The sequence below is a fragment of the Enhydra lutris genome, unplaced genomic scaffold (genome assembly GCF_002288905.1).
Source record: "Enhydra lutris kenyoni isolate GAN:26980312 unplaced genomic scaffold, ASM228890v2 scaffoldscaffold21, whole genome shotgun sequence".
Classification (NCBI taxonomy): Eukaryota; Metazoa; Chordata; class Mammalia; order Carnivora; family Mustelidae; genus Enhydra; species Enhydra lutris.
In genome coordinates, this window is record NW_019154105.1 from 15,385,290 (window position 1) to 15,405,325 (window position 20,036).

General features: G+C 33.1%; 1 protein-coding gene across 4 annotated transcripts in view; it reads left to right on the top strand.

Annotated features, from left to right (window-relative positions):
- LOC111148981 (EPH receptor A5) overlaps nt 1-20,036 on the top strand; it is a 342,873-nt gene that overhangs the window by 160,503 nt on the left and 162,334 nt on the right. For all 4 annotated transcript variants that reach the window (XM_022505840.1, XM_022505842.1, XM_022505841.1 and 1 more), the window contains exons 4-5: nt 12,839-12,994; nt 17,056-17,391. In XM_022505840.1, coding sequence (XP_022361548.1) covers nt 12,839-12,994; nt 17,056-17,391 — 492 coding nt within the window. The remainder of the gene's footprint in view (nt 1-12,838; nt 12,995-17,055; nt 17,392-20,036) is intronic.

The window sequence follows — 20,036 nt, forward strand, 5'->3', positions numbered from 1 at the left end:
TTAATCTCTTTACATCTATCTATGCTTTTTAAAGATCTACATTGTTAATATTTTCTTAAATTCAAATTATGATCAATCTGGGCAGTAATTCTGTGACTATATTGAGGAATAAATTTTCCTTTTGTTGTAGTTCTTTGATTTTTAAAGAGAAAAATGTAATCACTAATGCATTTATACTACATATAATGATTTATTCTTCATTCTAAAATAGTACATATTTAATGTGTACTTTTTCATCATATCAAAGGAAATATAATTTTGTTATACAGCCAGTATTGTTTTCTGAGTTACTGAACTAAGCTGTAATGTCCAATGGTAGAAGGAGAAATGTTCATAACAGAAAACACTATTTTTACCTTAGCTGTCAAGGCCAAGACCCTGAGCCCAGACGTTGAATATATTTTCATAACAAAGGTCGTGTTGGATGCTTTTATCCCTTTGTGGAAGTTTTATTGCATTAAGAGGAACATATTCCCTTCATGATTCATAACTGGACTTATTTTATGACCATACAGACATGAGGTAAACAAACTGGCTTTCACTACCTGATTCTAGAAATAATGATTACTTCAAATCAAATACTCAGAGCTAAGGTTTTCTTTCAATTACAGGATAAATCATCTAGCTTAATATTTAAATACTACATCCCTTCTATCAAGGCAATAAACATATTATCACAAATAATGTTCAGAAAAACACTTGGGTCAAACCACTCAATAATGAAGAAAAAAACACTAAAGGCTGACACAAGATTATTTCATGGTATTTCATCAATATTTAATTTTATCTATTCAGTGTGAAATAAAGTGTAAAGGCCTAGATGTCATCAGATTCCAACAATTTGTACGGAAAAATTATCTGCGCCTGAAATGAGAGAAAATTTAAGTGGGACACTTGGATACCTTTTAATTTAGAGAAGGTAATATATGTCCTTTTATCAATACATGTCCTTTTATCAATATATGTCCTTTTATCAATAAACAAGTGCTAAACTTTATGTTGTATTTTTAGTAAGAACGCATGTGTCTATAGATTTCCCCTTTCATACAATTTTCTATAGTAAATTTATTCTCAGAAACATAGATATCTAGCTTTCTCTAAACTTATAAAATAATTACAAACACTAATTTTGCTTGTTAACTCTTAAATCTTTGTCTAATTAAAAAATTAATCAAATGGAAAATATGTGAACAAATATCAAACATGTTTTGCCCATACACATACTCCGCCATATATATCCTACACACACTATTATTGAAATGTGCTGATCTGAATCGATTCATAGTCATTTGTTTGGGAGAGCAGAATTGCCTAACACCTTAAGTAGCTATTGAAATTTTAGAGATATGAAAAATACCTAGTAAAACTGATAATTAAAATAAAATTCTAAATTTATGTATTATGTTTATTATGGTAGAGGAGTTCAATGCATTAGAAACTAAGGAGAAAAAATAACCTCTGCTTTGAGAGATATCATGAATTCTATTATCTCCAGTAAATATTCATTCTTATATAGATAGGTGGAAGAAGTCTTTCAAGAATTGCTGAAATTGTGTCTTCCTTTTAATGGATATTCAGCTAGACATACAAAGTGATAATATTATGATTTACAACTGCCCACAGTTGAGAGGGTCATGTGTCAGTCCATTCCAAACCACAAGGAGCCTCATATTTTAGATATGTCCATGTTGCCAAGTTGAAGAAATATATCATGATACCATTGTAGAATGTTTTCTAAGAATACTCTACAAAACTCTTGGTATTTAAACTTGTGAAGCTAGAATTAGTTTGGTTTAACTATTTTACCTTATGAAACATATGATTTTTCAATTAATAATTGTAAATTAAAGATTATTGAATCAACATGCTTTACTTGAGCAAGACAAACATTCCATCCTAGCTTATCTCATAAATTGGTTATATTGATACATATTTTCTTCAGTAAAATTTGAGTATTTTCTAACTTTGCTAGCTATTAGTTATAAAGTATATAAGTTCTAATCTTAGAAGTAAACCAGGAAGAGATATTGGTACAGAATACCTTTTTACTAAATTTTAGGATATTCCCCTCTGTTCTGAAGTTCAGGGAAGGTGATAGTTTCTTATCTGAGCTATGGGAGGGAGGTCAGTATTATAACTGGTCTTTGGCACTATATGATACAGCATTTCTATAAAATAGAGACTATATTTTATATAAAATATGTGTAAAAGCTACAGATGTAGAAACATTAAAATGTTAAAGTAATATAATCCTCAACAGTTTCTAAAGTTACACATCTGTATTTATTTTTAGCTGGATAAAATTGTATTATATATGTTTAGTCTTTTACTGAGGGACCTTGATTTTTTGTCTCTACACAGATAAGACACACACATTCACACACACAATGCTATTTTTATTTATTTATTTATTTATTTATTTGACAGACAGATCACAAGTAGGCAGAGAGGCAGGTAGAGAGAGAGAGAGAGAGGAGGAAGCAGGCTCCCTGCTGAGCAGAGAGCCTGATGTGGGGCTCAATCCCAGGACCGTGGGATCATGATCTGAGCCAAAGGCAGAGGCTTTAACCCACTGAGCCACCCAGGCGCCCCACAATGTTATTTTTAAATTGTTGTTTTGAGTGCTTTTTAAAAAATATATATATATATTAATACTAAACAACATCAATTAATGAAACCTTAAATATGTGCCCAGCAATGTATAAGTAATTTGCTACACCTGACTGAGTTATTTAATGGCATAGTAGCAAGAATGAGTTTTAATTATGTATGCATGTCCAGTGTCCAGTACGGTTCATGACACATAAGCCTGGCTCATTATATATATTGAACAAATGAATATCTAAAGGATATGTAGCAATTAATTTTACTCTTCATTTATAAATATCATATAATTTATTGGGGCTTCTATCAATATTTGGCAAGACTAAATTATAAATGTAAGTATAAATAGAGATAGAGATTTAATGTATTTATCAATAGTAGTCTTGTTCTGGACGAAGTCCTCAAGATGGCAGCAGAGTAGGAGGACCATAGGCTCTTCTCAGCCCACAAACACAACCAGATAATTACCAAATCATCCTAAATACTCCAGAAATCTGCCAGAAGACTGACAGAAGAAATTTCATAAGTAAAGGGAGAGAAGGGGTCATTTGTCATTGAAGAAGGTAGGAAGTGTGGAAATGTGGTTTAGAGGAGAAATAGATCACAGCTTCTGCAAAGGGAAAGAGCTGTGGTCATGGTGAAGGGCTAGGCAGAGAGCAACACAAGGGGAATGAACAAATAGAACATTTTCCCACAATCATTGGTTTGGAAAACAAGAGGAGCTGAATTTCATGAGTTCTCACAGAGGGACTTAAAACCTGGAATTTTAAAGGTTGGTGGACTTAGCTGGGATACAGCCAGATGGGGTACTGTCCTACTCCTGAAGAGAAGGCTGGCAAACAATCCAGAGGCAGACAGCATGGAAGCAGCCATCTGAAGAATGCCTGGGGCACACAGTGGGGAGATCATTTACTCTTTTGGAGAGGAGAGCATCCCTGAGAGGCAGTGTTCACAGAGATACTTCTTCAGGAACAAGGAAGCTGGTCAGGAAGCTGCCCTTCAGCACAAACACAGAGCCACCATGACTGGTGGGAGGCAGCACAGCGCTGAGGTTGGTTGCCACCTTGCTTACACCAAGCCCACCCCCCTGCTCTGATGAGACTGCCCTTCTCAGTTATGCTTGTCTCAGTTTCACTGCAGCAGGCTCCTCCCCAAGAAGGCCAACATAAACCCTGCCCACTCCAAGTCTCCTAACCAGACTTTGGCCAGGCCTCTGTTCTGGTGGAGTAGGTGTCAGATCTCATTCTACAAGTAGACTAGAGCACATCTAGTTAAAACTTGCCACATTCGGGCCAGGGACTAAACAGTGCCTACAGTGGGCAAGGAGAGTCTCTGCAGATGAATGGGGTGAAGAACAGAGGAGTCAAAACACAATAGCAGAGTGCACACAGCACATACCAGAGACACTCCCTGAAGTGCCAGGCCCTGGGCAACACATGACCTCTTCATAAAGCCATTGCTTTCAGGAGCAGGAGACATAACTGGTTTTTCTAACACAAAGGAGAAGGCAGAGACTTAAACAAAATGCCAAGATAGAGGAATTAATCCCAAACGAAAGAATGAGATAAGGCCACATCCAGAGATCTAAGCAAAATAGATATAAGGAACATGCCTGGTAGAGAATTTAAAGCAGCAATCATAAGGATACTCATTTGGTTTGAGGAAAAAATAAAAGACTTTAGTGAGACCCTTACCACAGAGATAAAAGAACTAAAAAAGACTCAATTAGAGATGAAGAATCAATAAGTGAGATTAGATACAGGCTTGATGTAATGAGCAGCAAGCTGTAGGAAGCAGAGGAATGAATTAGTGACTTAGAAGACAAAATAATGGAAAAATTATGAAGCTGAACAGAAGAGAAAATGAAGAATTATGCAACACAAGGATAGACTTAGGGAACTCACTGACTCCATCAAATGTAATAACATTTGTTTTATAGGAGTCCCAAAAGAAGAGAGGGAAAGGGGAGCAGAAATTTTATTTCAAGAAATAATAGCAGGCACCTTCCCTAATCTGGGGAAGGAAACAACATCCAGATCCAGGAGGCACAGAGAACTGCCATCAAAATCAACAAAAGCAGGCCAACACCAAGACATATTATAATTAAATTTGTAAAATGTAATGATAAAGAAAAAAAATCTTAAAAGCAGCAAGACAAAAGAAGTTCTTAATTTATAAGAGAAAACATAAAAGGGTAGCTGGAGATTTCTCAACAGAAACTTTGTAAGCCAAAATGGAGTGGCATGACATATTCATGACGTGCTAAATAGGAAAAATCTGCGGCCAAGAATATTCTATCCAGCTCGGCTATCATTCAGACTAAAAGAAGAGATACAAAGGAGAGATGAAAAGTAACAAAGACAAGAAAGGATCTGAGAAAATCTCCAGAAACAATGACAAAACAAGTAATAAAATGGCAATAAATACATACCAATCCATAATTACTTTAAATGTAAATGGACTAAGTGTTCCAATCAAAAGACATAGGGTATTAGAAATGACAAAACAAAACAAAACAAAACAAAAACCCATCTATATGCTGCCTACAAAATACTCATTTTATTTTTTTAATTTTAATTTGAATTTTAGTTTTTTTGAGATAGTGGAAGTGCATGCATGTGAACTCATGAGCCCGGGAAGGGCAGAGGGAGAGGGAGAAAGAGAATCTAAAGTAGGCTCCATGTTCAGTTTGGAGCCTGACTTGGGGCTCAATTTGATGACCTTAAGATCATGACCTGAGCTAAAATCAAGAGTTGGACACTTAACCAACTAAGCCACCCAAGCACTGCAAGACTCATCTTAGACCTAAAAACATCTATAAATTGAAAGCGAGGGGGTGGAGAAGCATTTATTATGCAAATGGGTATCAAAAGAAAAGTCAGAGCAGCAATACTTATATCAGACAAACGACATTTTTTGTTCTTGTATTGTTTTTATCCTGCTTTGGTATCATTGCAGTACTGACTTCATGGAATGATTTTGAATAGGTTCCCTCTTTTCCATTATTTAAGATTTTGATAGAGATTGTCATCAACCATTTTTTTCAAATGTTTGGTAGAATCCACCAATGAAACCATCTAGTCTTGGGCTTTTCTGTGCTGAGAGATTTTTGATTCCTAATTCAACTTTTATGCTTGTTATTGGTCTAAGAAGATTTCCTATTTCTTGGATTCAAGATTCATGATTCAATTGTGGTAACTTCTGCGTGGGTTTTTTGTTTGTTTGTTTGTTTGTTTTTGGTAATTATCAGATTTTTTCCTAAGTTTTCTGCTTTGTTAGTATATCATTGCTTATAGTAATCTGTTATCATACTATGCATTTTGTGGTTATCTGTTGTATTGTTTTCTCTTTCATTTCTCATTTTGTTTGTTTTTTTCCCCTTAATGTCATTAAAGCATTGCCAAATTTATTTTTTTAAAAGACTAATCATTATTTTTTAATATTATGTTGTTGTTTATTCTTGTCTCTATTTATTTCTGATTTTTCTTTTTTATTTCCTTCATCTAGTAAATTTCAGGTAAATCTCTTCTTTTTCTAGTTCCTTGTAGTTTAATGAGAAATTGTTTATTTGAAACCTTTTTTTTCTTAATATGAGTTTATAGCATAAATTTCACTCTAAAGTTTGTTTTTGCCATAGGCTTTGGAATACTGTATTTTTTTCTTTTATTTTGAGACATATTTTGATTTGCTATTTTATTTCTTATTTGGCTCATTGCTTGTACAGTAGTGTGTTGTTTAATATTTACATATTAATATTTAATATTTACAATGTAGATTTCCAGCTTTGTTTTAGTGTTGATATTTGGTTTTGTATCACTGTGGTTAGAAAATACAGCTGGTATGATTTCAGTTTTCTTGAATTTGTAATATTTGTTATGTCTATTTTTATGTAATTTAACCAAGGAACTCTTTGGTGTGTAGTCAAAGAAAATGTGTATTCTATTTTTCTTGGATGGAATGTTTTAGATATATCTTTTAAAACCATGTATTCTGAAGTATGCTTCAAATAAAAAATGGTCTTGTTGGAAGAAAAAATAATAACTGAGGATAGTCATTTAAAATAAATCATATGAGAAGGGAGGTAGATGGGGGATGGGTGAAGTAAGTGATAGGGTTTAAGAGTACACTTATGATGATGAGCACTGAATAATGTATAGAATTGTTGAATCATTATATTGTACACCTGAGACCAATATAAAACTGTATGTTAACTATTATTATAAAAAAACTATAAAACTTTTATTTTAATTAAAAATAGTATTATTTTCTTCTCAGATGTTATTTTCTAATATTAAAATCAGCCTTATTGCTTTCTACCATTTAAAGTTATATTCAAACTAGCCAGGAATTTTAGATTCTTGACTAGGCTCTTTGTCCTATTTCTATGTGTAAGCATTCAAGAGATGTTGCTAAATTTTAGAGTTCCTACTTTAAGATCTATTTTAATGTACCATTGTTTTAACTCATTACCTATTTTATTTACACTGAACATACATTTTAAATATAAAGATCTGCTTTCATTTTTAAATTTTGGTGTAAGTATTAAATTGTTTTGCAATTTCATGATAGCATGTTGTATTATGCTGTTTTTCTTAATAAACACATCTTTTAAATTTGGGTTAAACTATCCTACGGCCACTTCATTTTGAAAGATCTGCTTAAAAAGTAAATTTTACTTTGCTTATATCCTCTGGTAATTCATCTATAATAGAACTATAGTAAAAATATTGTCAAAGTGATTGTCTTTCATTCTTATAAAACATAATCAGATAAAACTAATAACATTTTTGAAGATTAATTGTATCAAACGATATAGACAAAAACAGGCAGTGCATATTCTATTTAAGATGATCTGTATATTTTAATTGTAGTGGGGAGAATAATAGTATTCTAAATTACTAAAACAGTATTTTCTACATTATTCTTTTTTTCTTGGTGACTGTGCTTCTGTTTCTGGATTTTGAATTGTAAAATAAATTCACTTAGGTATCCCAAGGGTGATGGACCTTTAAGACAAATAAATATATATATATTTATTTATATATATATATTATATATAAATATAAATATATTTTATATATATATATATTTTTGGACACATTAAAGTAATCTAATTGGTAATTGGTAATAAGTATAAGGAAAACCCTATGGACATCTGGGTGGCTCAGTCATTAAGCAGCTGCCTTCAGCTCAGGTCATGATCCTGGGGCTCTGGGATCGAGTCCTGCCTCGGGCTCCCTGCTCAGTGGGGAATCTGCTTTTCCTTCTCCCACTCCCCCTGTTTTGTGTTCCCTCTCTGGCTGTCTCTCTCTCTGTCAAATAAATAAATAAAATCTTTTAAAAAAAAGTATAGGAAAAACCCTAAATTATCAGGTTAACCATTTTTGGTAATTTTGAGAACTTTTTTAGATCTTCTAATTAGATTAGGCAACACCTTTTCACAAATTTGACAATTGAAATTCATATATTGATGACATGCTTTTTCTGTTTAGATTTTTAAAACTATTTTAATAGATATAATTAACAGCCTTGTTTTCTAAGTGATAAATATGAGAACTGGACTGTTGGCAGGTTTTGCAAAACTTCTAAAGTAGCCGACGTCGATATAGGACATACTATTTACTTGCCAAGACTTAATATTTAAATAATTTAGCTTCATCAGCTTTTATTAAGTTCTGCTGTTTCATGTACACTCTGAGGACAGAAATGTACTATTTACACAATAAACACTGATGAATATGTACTCAGTACAACAAATTATGCTACATATAATGAAAATCAAATGAACTGTTCCCATTCTTTAGAATGTTTATACAGAGTTTTCCAACTCTATATAAAGCAGGTAAGAATTCATACATATAAAATTATGGCAAAATTTGTGCTATATGCCAAAGACAGATGTTCAATAAATAGTCTGTAGCCCTATAAGATGTGTAAGGAAAGAGTATGTGGCAATGGAGATGATCACAAACATCATGTAAAAGGTAGCACTTAAAAAGAGCCTTGGAGCATGGACAGAATAGGAATTATTAAAAACATTTTCCTTCAAAAAAAAATAGTTTCCTTTCCTCCAAGTCAGTCTCATGAAACGTAGGATGCGGTTTTTGTCTCCAACTTCTCGTTCATCTTAAAGGGACTTGCATAAGATTTTCTAAATAATTTTTAGGTAACGTACAATTGTCATTTTGAAATAATTTCACTCCAAATATTCCTTTATTTTAAATGAAACATATAGAGTTGGAGTTTAAAGAAATATTACCACTCTTCTAAATAACTATTTGTTCAGTGTTGTCATGATTGAGATGCAAAAAAGGTCAATTTTGCTTCTTTTGATTATTAGTTTTTATTTATTGTCTCCCTAAATATGTGTAGCTTTAGGGTGTCAAGCACAAGTTTTATATTCTGATCACAATACAAATATTCCTTGCCACAGTGTGTGACAAAAGGAGTGCCATGAAAAAATAAGTACCCTGTGTTTTCCAAATGCATTCAGATTAAATCCAAATTCCTTATCAGGGACTGCAAACTTTTTTTCCCCAGTAACTTACACTTCTTGTCTTTTGGCTAGGATGCTTTTCCTGAAAAATTTAGAAACAGATAACAGTTTCTCAAATGCAAGAAATTATAAATAGGTTAGTATGGTTGGAGATTGTGAGTGTGGGAAGAGACTACATCTGAAGGAATTCTTAGATATTGTGTGGAAACTTGTAGACTTTGCTAGCATTTTGTAGTAAAATTAATTGGAGTTTCCCAAAAAGGACCTGATCAAATGCTGTTGAGAAGGATGGGAACAAGATGACTGCAATCTTAACAAAAACAGGTTCAGGGGAGTGGATTGTGCCAACGTGTGATTTAAAATAGGAACTAGAGATGCGTGTATGGAAAAGTAATTTAAGAAATTGTGTTCTGCAGGGAAGTGAAACTAGTAGCTACAGGGTAAATTGAGATCAAGTGAGATTGAGAATTTATGGTTATTATTTGTTTTCTTTTGCTTCACTTTGTTTCCATTGAAAAATTCTGGAATATTGTACTGGGCTCATGTGAATGTCTAGGTGAGAGAAAGAGAGAGACCACAGACAGACAGAAATGGAAAGACAGAGACTGAGAGAGTCTGAGCATGTAGAAGGAATAGTAGACACTTGAAATATTTACCCACAGAGGATAGAGATGAGGTTCCTAATTAAAATAAAGATATTTTCCTTAGATAGAATCAAAAATACCTGTGCATTTTAATGGGAAGAAAGGTAGAGAGGGTGGCTACAAGTGCATTTAGGTTTGGAGATTTGGTGGCAGGAAAATAAACAAGTTCCTCTAACGACTTCCATTTTCTCAGCACAGAGACAAATGTAACCAGCTAGGAATCACAAAAGAACAGAGCTTCTAAGGAGTAAGAAGAGAGAGAAGAAGCTACAAAATCATCATGTTGATGCCGGAAACTAAAGTTAACTAAGGAAATAATACTAAGATTGTCTAGCAGCATTGTATGTACCATTTGGATTTCGGGCCATGATTTGAAGGCAATGAATAATTACATATATATGTAGTTTTTTCTTGGATAATATTGAGTACACTGCTTTCCTCCCTAGATCTCTATTTGGATTTCTTTAGCCACCTCAAATTAAAGAACACTTCAAACTTAATTACTATCTTCCTCCAAATGCATTTCATATCGAACATTCTCTGAGAAAATGGCTCGGGTAGTTCCTGTGCAGTTTAAGCCAAACACCTCAGAGTCAGCCGTAGGATTTCCCCTCTCACATCTGACCATTAAATAAACCATGAAACCTCGTTGATTTTACCTCAGACTGATCACCTAAATTCACCTACTCTCATCTATCACCATTGAAACCACTCTTGTTAAACAAGAGTCTTTTTTCGGCACAGTGCAACAGAGGCAAAAGGACCAATTGCCTCCATCCCTGCTCCTCTCCACTCCATTATCCACAGTGCTACACTGTGATGTCTCAAACATCATTGCCATCCTAGTATTTTCCTGCTTAAAATTTTATAATGACCTCAAATAATAAAACCTATAAGGTGTGGTCTGGTGTCCTTTTCCCTAACTTTATCTCTACCACTTTAATTGTACTCTCACCCTTATCAACTCTTCAGTTTCTTCTATCTCCTTATTTCTTCCCTGTTTTGGTCCTTTGCAAAGAATTTGCCCTTCTAATGCAGTTCAATACACTCTAATTGTCCCCCTAATGTAAAATGGATATGCTTCCTTTTTAATTTTTTTAACATCTCAACAAAGACAGCTTCCTAAGGAAGTCTTTTTTTGACATCCCAATCTAAATTAGATGTCAATGTTCACTCCCATGATCTTTCTTTTTTTCTAGCATAACAATATTTATAATTAGTCATGCAGTACTTTTAAGACTCACAAAGGCAAAGCCATTTCTATGTTGTTCACCTCAGTAATCTAGTACAGAGCGAAATTTTTGGCCTATTACACCTGCTGAAAGCATTTTGCTGAACTACTGACCAGAAAGATACACTTATCTACTTTTACTTAAATTTATATTAATTAGCTTCCAAAGTTTCCATGGAGGGTTACTAAGTGTTATATATGATATCAAAATAAGTTTTTAGGTTAAAAGGCGTTCAATAAAATAAAAGAACTGGCTTTTGTTTCACAAATGATTATCAAATTCCAAATATGCAGAATTGTGGACTGACACTTCATGTCTTTGAAAGTAAATAGCGTTTAAAGTGAAAATGGTTTTACTGAAGAGGATAAAAGGAGAAAAATGGATAACTTAGCTAAGAATGGTATTGACTGCTACAGCAATCCTATTATAAGAAAAATAATATTTTAAATCTTTTCCTAACTATTTAACTACAAGAATGTCCCTAATACTATCAAAAAGCTCTTCTTATCTTTCAAATACCTTCACATTCTCTCTGAATTTATAAGAGCATTAAGGCTTCGCTATCGCTATAATTAGATCTACTGAAAAAGTACCTTCTCATTTTTGTCAATTCCTGATTATTCATGGTGATGGCAGAAAGCCTTAGCATGGATTACTAAAACCCCAAATCATTTATACCACACGAAAATTAGCCCAAATTCATTATGTCTATCAAAAACTTCTGTTGAAATATCAGTTCACCTTTGAGCTTCAGCAAATTTCCATTGATGCTTGAATAAATGCTCTTAAGCGTATGTGCTGAGTTTTGAAAATAGAAAAAAATACATAGTTGATTAATTTTACGTAATCTAAACCCTAAAAAGTAATCAAACCAACACTTTGGTGTCTTTAGCCCATATTGGGCAACTGGAATGAAAGTTTGACTTTATTAGCCATTGAGAAGAAAGAAAGATTCAAAAGGTTAGGGAATGAGCATCATAAAAAGATTTACTTTGTAAGCACTTACTTAAACACTAACAGAAATGTTAATAAAAATATCCAGAGCACATTTTCTGTATGTGATTCTGAATAGTTCAGTTACAATCTTCATGCCATGTCATTCATTCATTTATGCATTACGTGATAATTTATAATCACCTACTGTGGTCAAACACTGTGAGAATTATTATGAATGCAAAATTAAATAAGACACAGTTTCTACCCTTTATAGATCATTACAATTTGTACAGTATGACTATGACTGATATTAGAATAGATGCATGTCGCGTCAAATAAAAGTCCTAAAATGGAGTAAAATATGAAGTAAATGCCTATCATCTGACTCCCCTGAAGTCAATATAATGTGAATGATACACCAGCTCATCCCTGCGGTCTCCCAAATCCAACAAAATTTGTGAAGCTCTTAACATCCACCAATTAATTAATTTATTTATTCAATAACTAATTTTTGAGGACCTACGATATCCCATACCATTCTATAAGCATAGGGTAAAATTATTATTTTTCCACAAAATTCTGTTAATAATACCATAAATGAAATTTATACTCAAAGCCCTGCTTCAGTTTTAAATACATCTAAGAATTTATCTTTTGTAATATCATTTCTTATAAGCTCCTGCAACATAAAGACCACTAAAAATACACACAGTCCAGACATGTTTAATTTAAATCCTTAAATATTTGATTATCTGAATGAATAGCCTGGTATTTATGATTCAGAAGCTTATGAATCATTTCTGAAATTAATGGCAATATTGTGTTATATGTGATCTGTGTATACTCATCAAAATAATGACATTATTCACAAAACAAACACCGCATCTGTTCCAGGGAAAAGCTTAGTCTCTTATTTCTTTTGACAGTGTGCAGACCTGGGTTCTTCAAAGCCTCACCTCACAGCCAGAGCTGCAGCAAATGTCCACCTCACAGTTATACCCATGAGGAAGCTTCAACCTCTTGTGTCTGTGAAAAGGATTATTTCAGGAGGGAGTCTGATCCACCCACAATGGCATGCACAAGTAAGGAAACCCACTGATATCTGGTGATGTTCACCACTTTGAAGAGAGAGCATGATGGAGCCTGTTACATCCTGTTACTATTTTCCTTAAAACAGGCATAATGTTTAATCTTCCAAAACATATTTTTTTTAACCAAATTTTGATTTTCTTAAGTAAGCACGGAAAAGTTGGAATCTCTTTTATTACTCACTGTTAGAAGCATTCATTTTCCCTAATTTCAAATTCAACATCGGGGACAGATAATTTTTTTCTTTTATTTTGTAATTTCTTTTCATGTCATGACAGGTAAACATGACTTTGATAAACCCATTTTCCTTTTCACCGTAAACCGTTTTTTTCATTCTTTGTTCTCTCCCGAGCCTGGCTTCTGATCACATAAACATGTAATAAATGGTATTTTTTTTTTTTTTTACCTAATTTCCCCCACTAAATGACAAAAGCCAATGAGAAAGTCATTTATGAAAGAAGACAGGAAACACTTCCAGAACATGGAATACTGGGGGTTGGCAAGTCAGATTTAGGAGTCAAATAGAAAAAATCTTTAGATAGGACTTTTAAGCAGTTACCATGTTTCTTATAAGTGAGGGTCCTTAACTATTATTTATTATATGATTCCATAATCATATAATTAGAATGATGAATAGTAAACATTTAATTTCAACATTTGCAGTGGAAGCATCCACATCCAGTGATGTTTTGGTCTTTTAGTTTTTCTGCTATTCCACATATTTCTGAGAAGGAAACGCACTTATGTATTTGTTTGTTTGATAAAAATACTTTCGTAAGTTGTCTGCATACAAAGACTCTATGGCAAATCAAACCAAAACTCAGAGTGGAGGGAAGAAAGGGTATCCCCTCTCCGCTAAGAGTCGGTATCCATGACCTTGCCTTATTTTACTATTTTTGATGCCAGCAAACTGCATTTGCTCTCAAAGATGATGACAAAAAGTGTTGAAATTTAGTATTCATTCTAGTTCATTCATTCTAGTATGAAATATAACAGACATACAGTTGTTTGAATCAAATGACCACAAACTGAAATTTTATCTGAATTTTAGCATCTGAATTTTATAGTGTCAGCAAGACATATTTTCATAATTTCTCATATTGATATTAGCTATGCATTATGAAAGATCATTCTTTTATCACAAGACTGATCATTTTATGGGTTTGATGATTACTAATTGTAAATAATTCCTTTTCAAGTAAGTAAATGACAGTATTATATACACTTTTAGGAAGATGCAGTTGAATAGAGGAGATGTAAACTATGATTGAATGTGATGTGTTTTGGTTACAGCAGAGATTATTTTAATTATCAGAGCAAAAGAATGCCCAGAGAGTAAAGGGGAAATGTGGACAGACAATAGAATGAATTAGGGAGAGAAATAGGGAGAATTAGAAATTAGGAATAGAATTAGGGAGAGAAAACCGTACCTTGAATTATCTTTTAAATTTCATTAATTTCCTATAGTTATTTTAAGTGTCCCAGTCATGATCTTTCTGTTTCTCAGCATAAAATTGAGTCTCCCTTTCTGTAAGTTTGCTAGGTTTGGGGTGATGGATAAGCCTGTGCTCTGGTGTCGGGGACTGCTTACTCCCATTATAGGACTTGAGGCTTCAAATTTTCTGTTTCCAAGTGTGTGAATTTCTAGTACTGTGTTTCAAAGAACACTAATTTGTATGCATTTCTTGAAAACACTATTGGGACTTGTGTAGATCATCTTTCTAATATATAATCCATGGGTATGTTTGTTCCATTTTAGTTGCATTCGTAACACCACAATACTGCATATGACCCCCTTGCATGGATGGCTTGACTTATGTTCACATGTTCATATGAAAGTCTGGAATTTTGCTTTCCCTGGGCGCTTTGGAATGAAATTTATGGTTTAACTTCTAATAATTTTTGATATATATATATATATATGTATATATAATATAAATATATAATATTTATTATAAATACATAAATCTTGAAAATAGAATGTTACAAACTTAGAGGAAAAGAAAAAGATTTTGGTTAATCTGCTTAAATGAAGGGACACTTCTCATAGCTCTGTTTTGGTTCATATATCACATCTCTTAGCAAGGCAGTGAAATTTTATTAGGTTACTTTTTAGGTACATGCCAATCTGAGCCTCTACTTTTTACTTCTGCTTTAGGGCTTCACTTGAATTTGAGTTCTATTTTGACATTAAAAGGCATATTCATACCTCCCAAGTTTTAAGGGGCTGTTGGTAGAGAGTCAGAAGAAAAGGGAAGAGTCAGAATCTGATTTTTTTTTTTAATGTTTTAACAGATTTAGGGAAAAGGTGTTAATTTAGTTATATTTCAGATGTCAGGGAGAAAAAAGTTTGATGTCTTCCTGAGCTAGACACATTTCAATATATTTTAACTTTTTTTCAGAAGTATACCTGTAACCTTTTGATTTCAAATGACATTTTCTCTGTAACTTTCCACTATTAAATAAGCTTAAGTTTACAGTAAAAAAAAAAATACTTGTGGATTTTCATCTTAAGTAACTGCTTTATATTGAAGTGTGTGAGGTTGTATGTATGGAAAACTCACAGGGTTCGATCAGAGATATAGCTGAGGTAGGGATTATTTTGCCAAAAATGGCAACTCTTAGATTTGTGGGGTCAATTTAAATGGTGTTTTATAAATACCATGTAGCTTTTTTTTTTTAATCACTTTTAAATTTAGTCTTCGTCATGGCTTAATAAATGTTAGTTAGAAATTAATATTAACCTCTATATTTAAAAGAACAGATATTAAGATAACTAACTTATGCCCTTCCAAGTGGCTTAATTTATGCTTATGAACCATTCAGCGACACCATAGTCCATTCTATTCCTTGTTGAGAAGTTTTACATATTAAGTCTAAAAAAAATATAAATGTATTTTTTCCTTGGGAACATGTGATCATATAACATTAACAACAGATTGATGTTATAATAGATTGAAATATCTGAAAATCAACTGTAGAGACAGATATTATATGATTCCTTTTTTAAAAGACTTTATTTTTTTAGAACAGTTTTAGGTTCACAACAAACTTTAGAGAAAGACACAGAGACTTCCGTATACCCCATGCCCAGATACATAAAGCCTCCGTCCTTATCAATCCCTAACAGAGTGGTATAAAATTGTCACAACTGATATGGAATTAATTTCAGTTCTCCTTAATAAGCTAATTATTCATTTCAGAAATAAAGTAATATACAAATGGATATTGTTTTTTATTTATATATAAATTTGTTCTGCTGATCCTTCAAGATCTGAACACTTTCATTCGTTCTCTTATAGTGTTTTTGAGAGTTATTTTTAAAATAAATTTCTGATTTCCAATTAAGTAAAATTCACAATTTGCCGAGCCACAGTATTAAAATAATATCAAAGTAAGTGAAGTTTCATTACACATTGCAGTGTCCAGCTACTTAAATTCTAGTTTTTTCTTGACTTGTGAGGAATATTTCAAATGGTGTTAGTGATTTATCTGTGGATATGCAATTTATTTTGAGGTAAGCTCAGGCTATTTTACTTGCTGCAGAATTTGTAGTCAAGAGCCACATTGAGAAATCCTATTTTCACTTGTGCTCATTGCTTAGTAAATCCTTCATGTGTATTTCCTAGGTTTCTGGGACAGATCTCAAGAAGGAAGTAATCAGTTCAATCCCCAAGGAGAATTTTTCCTTGGACTTGTCAAAGGACTCACCACTGTTTGAATATAAATTTTTTTACCTAACATTACTTTTGCATAGTTTTACTCCATCATTCTTTATATGTACACTAAGCAAAACATTTGTTTTAACTAAACAAGTGGTTATAACAATGTCAGGATAAGTTATTTCTATAGGGTGTAAGTCCCACTATTGTCCCAATGAAACTATAACAAGATTTTTCAAAGATTATTACAAATTGATGATCCTTGCATTCCCCTTATTTAAAAGACTGATTGCCAATCAATTTTTTTCCTTCAGACCAGGGATATGTGTAGTAAACAATGCGTAATTTTATCATCTTAAAATATGTTTTTCTTACTTTACTTTGCAAACCAGGACCCCCCTCACCTCCTCGGAATGCCATCTCAAATGTTAATGAAACTAGTGTCTTTCTGGAATGGATTCCTCCTGCTGACACTGGTGGAAGGAAAGATGTATCATATTATATTGCATGCAAGAAGTGCAACTCCCATGCAGGTGTGTGTGACGAGTGTGGAGGTCATGTCAGGTACCTCCCCCGGCAAATCGGCCTGAAAAACACCTCTGTCATGATGGTGGATCTGCTCGCTCACACAAACTATACCTTTGAGATTGAGGCAGTGAATGGAGTGTCCGACTTGAGTCCAGGAGCCCGGCAGTATGTGTCTGTAAATGTAACCACAAATCAAGCAGGTAAGTGTGATGTCCAGCCAAATCATGTGCCTTAGGCCAAGCTCTGTCAATTATCTTCATAGCTAAGTGAGGGCTGAACTGCGTGAGATCTGCAAGAAAGCGTCCCGTAAATTACAGGGTTAGGACTTAAAGTCAACTATATCTCAAAATGCTTTATTTAGTTTTAAACAAGTAATGGCTAAGGCTTTCTTAGTAGACTCATCCATGGACGGGGTGGGGGGGGAAGATATGCTTCAATTGAATTTTTTTATTAAAAAGACGTTGCTGGCTCAAGTTAATTTGTAGTAAAAATTTTTACCTCAAATTTCACACTTGCAATTATGATAGCTCAAATCTACTTATTTTGTTGTTTTGTTTACATTGAGTTTTTTTATTTATTTCATTAATTTAGCAGATAACCAGGCAGGTCTATTTGCTTGTTTATTTGTTCATTTGGCATCGCAGCTGAATTTTCTTTGCACATTGAAATAAGATTTTCTTATTATCTCTAATATTATTATTATAAAAATGTAAAGAATGAAGTTTTATTTGATAATCCACTTATCAAAATTAGAATAGCTGAACTATACATGAAAACACATTTATGTTCCATATGAAGATCTTGGAATTACTAGGGAGTAATTATTAAGGAGTAGGGAACACAGTTCTGCTTGAGCTAGTTTCCCCCCTCATTTCCCCTCAGATATTCAATTTTAAGCAAGTCAATATAGAGGACTTCTTTTCTGGTAAAATGAAAACCAAAGATAAACTATAGTTAAATTAATAATTCAACCTATCATGTGGCAGAAATCATTCAAAGCTTATGGGTAATTTATGACTTGTTTTTGTCAACAACAGGTATGTGGGTGGGATGAGGCATTAAATAGAACTTCCCTCTATTCCCTGGCCACAGTTCTTAGTTCATGGACATAAACTTGTCACCATATTAGTACCCCAGTTGGACTTTTTTCAGTGAGAACATCCTTGCCAGTGTTCTTATAGTAAAACAAAATGTGTTCAACTGAATCAAATTGGACTTAATTCATATACATTAGTATAAGTTTGTAGGTTGTAGAATGACTGGGTTGACAAGAGAATGCTGTCGGTAACCATGTGTTAGCCAAAATAATTTGAATTATTGAATGTGTTAGGTAAATCAAGTCATTACCTCTTGAGAATAAGAAAATGCATGCAGTTAAATTCATCGTTCCTTCTGATTGATTAAACTGAGGGAAGTATTCAAGAGCAGCTTGTATGATATGAAAGTAGTTGAGTAATTCACTAAGAATCATTCTAAATATTCTAGATATTCTTATCCGTGCTGCATAGATGTCCACAGCATTTTTTTTTTAATTCAGTGAGAGAAAAGTTTGCACACATATATGCCACCTCCCTAAGTGAATCCTTTATATTTTTCTCCATTTGCTCCCTAACCTAAGATGGAAGTAATAAAAGTGTTAAAGAGCTGGATAGGAATAGTGAAAATTAAGTTTTCCTTCACTCTAGACTCAGTTGCTGGCAATACTGGTTTGTGTCGATATTCCATCACAGTATCTAGTCACAAGTGTTCATTAAATGTGTACTGCCTTTCTGCGTCAGAAAAATGTTGGCTTTATAACATGTGATTTCAGGCTTCTCATGCAACATCTTTCAGCTTTACTTGATTCTGTGTATGAGTCTTCCATTAATATATTGAAAACATTTTGAACAATCACTAAGAGTTGCATTCCTCAGGGAGAACGATTTCTGGCTTGCATAACCTCAACTTACTTGAAAGATATTTCTCTGATGAACTAGGTATAGGAAATGACTGTATACTTTAAAGATGATGTACTTAATAAATATTTGCTCTAGTTGTCTTTGACTTGCTAATCTGTTCAGACTGCGAAGTGTGCTTTTTTGATGTATAAATACCTTAAATACCATGAAGGAATAATTTTCATCCAGCTGTTCAAAGCATGGCTATCATATAAAATAAACATTTGTATTCAGAGCAGACATTTTGGTTGCTGCTTTTTTCCAAGTTCTCAGGATACACTTACAGTAAAAGCCTTCAAACCTTTAAAAAAAAAAATCAAAACAAGAAGAGATTTTTCTTAGTGTCTAACCATTCTAGACAAACCAAGCCTCAATTTGCACAAAAATTGTTAACTTCAAGTAGCTCTTTAGATGTCTTATATTTAATATCACTATTGCTGTACATTTATCAAGTGCCGACATTATGGAAAATGGGCTATAATAGTTACTTTTTAATATTTGAATATTTTTAAGCATTAAATTGAAGCAAATTATTTGTGCCATATGTGTTTTTTATACAAAATTTCTTTCAGCAGATTTTAACTTTAGTTTCAGACTTTTTTAAGGAGGTTTTTTGAGAAATGCGTTTCTTTTGTAATAGTTTCATTTCAGATTTGTAATTTATTTTGGCATTTTCTGATTTATTTTTGTGACAACAACAAAGTGTGTTGTTGACTAAAAGAAAAAAAAGGCCAACCTAAAATAGATTAATACATGTTTTATTCGGTGTCTTACTGAGGACTATAGACCAGGAGACAGTATTTTAAGCTGCTTGAAGAACTGTTCCAAAGCATGTCAGTTTACAGAGGATTATTTGCAAAAAAGGGAAAGGATACCCATCTTTGCAGACAGTTCTCCATTGTATAGTT